The 7,083-nt window shown below is 44.4% G+C and overlaps 1 protein-coding gene across 1 annotated transcript in view; it reads left to right on the forward strand.

Moving 5' to 3' along the window:
* The window catches only part of T265_02394 (hypothetical protein), a gene marked incomplete at both ends in the record, with an annotated part of 62,907 nt that overhangs the window by 52,766 nt on the left and 3,058 nt on the right, over nucleotides 1-7,083 (forward strand). Inside the window, 2 exons of the mRNA XM_009166627.1 lie at nucleotides 3,083-3,218; nucleotides 6,746-6,809. Of these exons, the coding sequence (XP_009164891.1) occupies nucleotides 3,083-3,218; nucleotides 6,746-6,809 (200 nt within the window). The remainder of the gene's footprint in view (nucleotides 1-3,082; nucleotides 3,219-6,745; nucleotides 6,810-7,083) is intronic.

Consider the following 7,083-nt stretch of genomic DNA (forward strand, 5'->3'; position numbering starts at 1 on the left):
GTCCATCTGGTCAAAATGTACGATCTTAAGACTTCCACAGTAGTACTATGAACAGGTGAAATGAGAAGCCAATGAGCTTCATCAATCTTTAAGCCTATTGATCACGTTTTCTTCCAAAGCAAACTAAACGAAAACCGTAGAAAGCTGGAAGGGTTCCTGAACACATACATGCACGTGCCACTTGAATCATAGGTGCCTATTTTTGTATGTTTGTTTATGAATTTCAACGGTGGCAGAAGATTAGGACTACTGCGGAGCCCTCAGTTTGGCACAAAACCTCGAGTCTATAAATGAAACACTGAGAGTCTCCAAGGTGTAGCGTAATGTTCTGTAACGCAACCAGTAGGGACAAAGGCTTGGCCACAATAAACGGCGTTGAGAAGACAACCTAACTGATTGTCCATCTCAAATGACTGAATACCTCCGGCTTGGGTCTAGCGTTCAGCGGAGTTAGTAACCTCCTGGATGCCTTTGACACCGAGCTCATCAGCTGCCCCTTCAACATTGCAGTTCAAATAAGGGAAAACGAATGTTCTTTGGTAAACCACCCTTTCCCCATGAGATGTTTTAGACAAGATTTTGTGAGTAGTATACCCAAGTAACCTCCTGCCTTTGACACCGAGCTCATCAGCTGCCCCTTCAACATTGCAGTTCAAATAAGGGAAAACGAATGTTCTTTGGTAAACCAACCACTGGGCTGGTCTCGAACAACTAAGTTCGACCAACTGTCCCATGATCCCAAGCAATGATCCCGAGCAGCGAAGTACAAAACCCCAAAGGAACCGAACCGAAACAGTTGGTTTTGATGGGTAAATGTTGTAGGATGCGTTTGTCTGTAAATTAAAAGACACCTGATAGGACTACTGTATTACATTGACTTATCAGTAGTTGGTGAGGATGACGCCGCCTCAGATATTGCTACCTAAAAGCTATCAACTCACCCTGTCAGTAGCATAACAAGGACTTTACGCAACCAGGTGAAAGCAACTGCTTCAGAAAGATGGTCGCTAAAGGTAGCAGGTTGCCGTGCACTGTGTAGAATAAAAGATAAGTACTCCATTATCCACTTGGGCTGTTCAGATTTGCCTTCTGAAACGTTTATCAAACTGTCATCAACAATCAAAAGTAAGTGATTAGGTATGTTTGTAATTCTTGCTGTGACTTAAGGACCTACACATCTCCAATGAACTGATTACTCGCTTGTCTGTGTTCCTCCATACTTTTTCAGTATTTGGGATATGCACAAATCACGGCTTTCTTCAATGTCGAGTTGATGAATGTAGGTCAGGCAGCGGCCATGTTTCTTCTGCTTCGCACACATCAACCGGTGCGTCTTCTTGGTCAGATTGAAGTGATTATTTACTGTGAGTTATCTGGTCGATTAAAAAATGAACACTAGTCTGTGTACGTAACACTTTTTGGATTGGTGACAATTTAAAAGTTGTTTGTTCCAAATTGCTGACATCAACGCCGTTCGGCTGGCTGGAAGATATTAACGACCGTGCTACTGTGGAATTCACACAAGAACCTAGCTAGTCAGAGAGACAGATACCAGAAGTTGACCCATCAGTTGGAGGTTGGAAGAGCCCAGCATGCAAAGTGAGACGTTGTTCTGTTACCCTTGGTAGCTCAACCGACTGAGCGCTTCCGGTAAACTGGAGGTCGGTAGTTCGAAGCTGCCCACAGGCTGGTCCCCATTCAGTGTACTTGTGTCTCGCATTCTAGTACCAGTGGGCTTGTCTCGACTGGAAAGCATACAGATCAAGAGATTGCAACGAACCAAGTCGGTCATGGGGGCCTACAATTTCCCGTAACGTTTTCTGCCAAGCTGTTCCCGCTCTTTCGACTTTCCTGTGAATTTGTGTTGTGTCCTGTTGACGCTTCTGGTTGCCGTTCTGTCACTGTTTTCTCAAAAGCCTCGGTGACTTGAGACAGTCTCCCATGGAGACAAAGAAAAATCATCGCAACCATCCATACGGTCACCACGGAGCGATCTACACAGGGGCAAGAAGCGTCGATGCATATACGCTCGTTTCCGATTGGCAGACAATCTGACCAATCAGGAGGGTATGCCTTCGCTCGCCACGTAACCGAATCGCGATACAACCGTCCAGTAGATGTGCTGTTGGGTCATATCCGAACAATCCGTATTAACCTACCTCTTTAGAAAGCTTACCTTGTCTCGAATGGAGCACACAGGCGTGCGTACTGCCAAAAGGGTTTCAAAAAAACACCACATCTGTAGATAATTTTAAAAATTCAATCTTGTGCATGCTGTCAGCAAGTTACCAGAACCTTTCTGCGTCATTTTGGTTGAGATAGACCGCATCGTTTCAGTAATCGTATGGGAAAGTACGACGATAGAAAATATGGCCAAACTATTGTGATGCTGTGCGAAGTAGAAGCTTGCTGACCTCCTGAGCTGGGAAGTAAACGGTGATATCATCAGTGTATTGTTAGGCAGCGCAGTGGAGTGTAGCGGTGGGTCGGAGGTCGCGTGTTGAGTAGTGTTTCATGTGTTTTGATATACGTGCAGCTAACCGGGGCTGGTCTTCAACCGAACAACTAAGTTCGACCAACTGTCCCATGATCCCAAGCAATGATCCCGAGCAGCGAAGTACAAAACCCCAAAGGAACCGGTTGGAAACAGTTGGTTTTGATGGGTAAATGTTGTAGGATGCGTTTGTCTGTAAATGAAAAGACACCTGATAGGACTACTGTATTACATTGACTTATCAGTAGTTGGTGAGGATGACGCCGCCTCAGATATTGCTACCTAAAAGCTATCAACTCACCCTGTCAGTAGCATAACAAGGACTTTACGCAACCAGGTGAAAGCAACTGCTTCAGAAAGATGGTCGCTAAAGGTAGCAGGTTGCCGTGCACTGTGTAGAATAAAAGATAAGTACTCCATTATCCACTTGGGCTGTTCAGATTTGCCTTCTGAAACGTTTATCAAACTGTCATCAACAATCAAAAGTAAGTGATTAGGTATGTTTGTAATTCTTGCTGTGACTTAAGGACCTACACATCTCCAATGAACTGATTACTCGCTTGTCTGTGTTCCTCCATACTTTTTCAGTATTTGGGATATGCACAAATCACGGCTTTCTTCAATTTCGAGTTGATGAATGTAGGTCAGGCAGCGGCCATGTTTCTTCTGCTTCGCACACATCAACCGGTGCGTCTTCTTGGTCAGATTGAAGTGATTATTTACTGTGAGTTATCTGGTCGATTAAAAAATGAACACTAGTCTGTGTACGTAACACTTTTTGGATTGGTGACAATTTAAAAGTTGTTTGTTCCAAATTGCTGACATCAACGCCGTTCGGCTGGCTGGAAGATATTAACGACCGTGCTACTGTGGAATTCACACAAGAACCTAGCTAGTCAGAGAGACAGATACCAGAAGTTGACCCATCAGTTGGAGGTTGGAAGAGCCCAGCATGCAAAGTGAGACGTTGTTCTGTTACCCTTGGTAGCTCAACCGACTGAGCGCTTCCGGTAAACTGGAGGTCGGTAGTTCGAAGCTGCCCACAGGCTGGTCCCCATTCAGTGTACTTGTGTCTCGCATTCTAGTACCAGTGGGCTTGTCTCGACTGGAAAGCATACAGATCAAGAGATTGCAACGAACCAAGTCGGTCATGGGGGCCTACAATTTCCCGTAACGTTTTCTGCCAAGCTGTTCCCGCTCTTTCGACTTTCCTGTGAATTTGTGTTGTGTCCTGTTGACGCTTCTGGTTGCCGTTCTGTCACTGTTTTCTCAAAAGCCTCGATGACTTGAGACAGTCCCCTATGGAGACAAAGAAAACTCATCGCAACCATCCAGACGGTCACCACGGGGCGATCTACACAGGGGCAAGAAGCGTCGATGCATATACGCTCGTTTCCGATTGGCAGACAATCTGACCAATCAGGAGGGTATGCCTTCGCTCGCCACGTAACCGAATCGCGATACAACCGTCCAGTAGATGTGCTGTTGGGTCATATCCGAACAATCCGTATTAACCTACCTCTTTAGAAAGCTTACCTTGTCTCGAGTGGAGCACACAGGCGTGCGTACCGCCAAAAGGGTTTCAAAAAAACACCACATCTGTAGATAATTTTAAAAAATTCAATCTTGTGCATGCTGTCAGCAAGTTACCAGAACCTTTCTGCGTCATTTTGGTTGAGATAGACCGCATCGTTTCAGTAATCGTATGGGAAAGTACGACGATAGAAAATATGGCCAAACTATTGTGATGCTGTGCGAAGTAGAAGCTTGCTGACCGTGCCTTCCTCCGAGTCGCACTGTACGAGAATTCGTGAATATACCGTGTGTGGTCTGTGGCATTACATAATTGCCGTGATCACTGTCCAGTCGTATTTCTCTCTCCTTTTCATATGTTAGGCCGTGTAACCAGAAATAAGAATTCATAGCTCTATGCAATCTTCAAAAGTAGACAGCCAATTCCTGTCTGTCAACTGTACGAACTACGTACAGTACACAAATGACAAGAATTCGGTATCCTTTGTCCTGCGGCATCTTGAGCACAGTAATGCTGGTCTTCGATACACATGGAAGCAGTAGAGAAAACTGCTCCTTGATCTGTGAATCGAACTTTTCATAAACGCAAAAACTGAGTTGTGTATGTGGTCCACAAATTTGTGCCTGCGGCACACTAATCAATAAACGCGGCTTTCTGTTTGAATCCTGCAAATAGCACATTGTTAGGGCCATGCACCTGCCCGCATAGAGTCATGAACATCTAACTGCCAAATAAGCGTGGGAAAGTGTTGTCGAAAACGTTTGTTCGCTTGGTCGCACTTTTTGGATCAGGCAGATGCACTTCCAGTGTTCTTGTAACAGATCAAAAAAGGCAGACCGGAACCCTTGAACGTTTAGGCCCAGAATTTCCTGAACCAGCTATGTCCGGTGCAATCTCACTTCATTTTACTGTCTTGCTTCATAGTGACTTCTAGTCAATGATGTATAGGTCAACTCCTAGTTTACCGCTGACGGATCAGTAGCTCTACTGTAGCTCACATGCGTGATGAAGTTGCTCGGACTGGAAACTCGGTAGGTTCTCTTGGAGTCACTATTCTACGGGTTTGCTTGCATCTCGAGGTTCCGTTTCAAAGGTATTTAGTAAAATCCTTTTTTGCCTCGACATGAGTTTTTGAAAGTAAAACATTCTACTCAGCCTCTGTTAAACTCAAGGTTTGACTATCTCAGCTTCCGCGGACCACATTTACCTGCTGAGTCCAAAGTAGAACAGATTCGGTAGTGGAGTGTCTACGGGTTTTCAGCGTTCGTCTTATGCAAACCTCATCAAAACGCGAGAAAATCTGCATGAAAACTTAACACGTAATCGTAATACACTACTCATAAGTTGATGGAAATTCTTCGACTGTCCTTGACCGGTTTTGCCGTTCTTGAGGATCTTCAAATAGACGCAATCCCTGAGTTTACGTTAACCTCATGTTCTACTTGAACCCCAGTTGCGTGTAATTAGCCAATTATACTCATTTGCAAACCAATGTGATTCTGCGGGAGCTCGCCTGTATTACGTCGGTAAATTTATTGCGATATCTCGAATATCCTACCATCTGAAACTTGATGTGCCCTGGTGAAGCACATTGAGTTGCTTGAAAGCATCATAAACAAGGGATTAAGCTCGGGGTCAGGTGAGTCTTTCTCAGAGCCAAATTGGTTTGCAGATGAGCGTATTTCGCTTATCACTTGTTTTAAAAGGTAGAATTATAGATGGAATGACACAACACCAATTACACGTTTAATGTTTAAAGTGTCGATTATATTGGGTGACCTTCAGAAGTGAAATAACGGAAAGCACAAGGATGGGAAAACGTCCATTTATAGCATCTTTTAGGTGCCTAACTACCATTCCACCCGAAGGTTGCACGAGGGCTGAGATACTGCCAGGTTGTCCGCGCCCAAACAGGGAAAGTCGAGAGGTAGTGGTCGGGTCCGAACCACGGGCTTTCCGGTCAGTAAATTCGCCCTCTAACCACTTGGGTCATCTCGCCCCCAGCAAAAGGATGAAGGGGGCAGCGGTCAATTGACAATTACCAACATACGGTCAGCTTCAAAGAAGTTGTCATTACGAACCAACTAATGGCGTTATCATCTTATGTGGTATATTTTCCCATCAATTTATCCGAACTACACACACCGTACGTACCTCGGAAGTCTTGTCCTAGGTGATTCCGGAATCGGTCAGTCATTCAAATAGGTCCAAACTGGTTTACATGTACCCACTCCAAGAGTCATCTCAAGGACGAAACATGGTAAACCGTTCATGAAGAAGTGACTTACACCAGAACACGTGTCAAGTGTGGACCTAGCCTCACCAGTCCTATCCGGATGACCAATCCAAATGACTTTGTGGATGACGCGTCTACAGGACTGTGAAGATTCACGATCCCAACCGCATCAGAGATACGACTCCGTGCACTAGTCATGACCCGGCTAGAGACGTGTCTTCAGGCTGTTTTTGAAGATAACATTGCGAACTAAGAATGCTCATCGTGTTCACCGAGATAATTTATTTACAAATTTTCTACATATGAAATCTAGACCTGTTGGTAACTGAAATAATTTTCATGGATGAATCGAACAAAATTGTTATCAAATTGGCTTGTGGATGACTGTTACACGGAGTACTTTTGCAAACCGATATCCAGCCCAAGTGCTGAATAAACGTCAAAAAGTCTATCTTTTTCCCGCCAATCCTTTTTTCACCAGTGTGTGGGATCTCCATTGGCGTCATTTGGCAAGCGGTCAGTCCGTACGAAACACTCAACATACAGTGAGTTTGATCGTTGATACGTTTTCTAGTAAGTTTGCAAAAGTTTCTTCATCAGTTGAGGCGACACCATCCGTGTGCCATTGGAGGACGCGCTAATGTCCTCAGGCGCATTTCAGTGATCTCTACTCACCGTGATTGGTCCTGAAATTTCATTAAACGTTCGAATAAGAGTGACATGTTGGCGATTATTCAGTGGGACTTTGTTGCTTTGCTTTTGTATATATATATATATATATATATATATATATCAATGGCCGTTTATGTGTTTGCTAAG

Source organism: Opisthorchis viverrini (genome assembly GCF_000715545.1).
Source record: "Opisthorchis viverrini unplaced genomic scaffold opera_v5_29, whole genome shotgun sequence".
In the NCBI taxonomy this organism is placed as follows: domain Eukaryota; kingdom Metazoa; phylum Platyhelminthes; class Trematoda; order Opisthorchiida; family Opisthorchiidae; genus Opisthorchis; species Opisthorchis viverrini.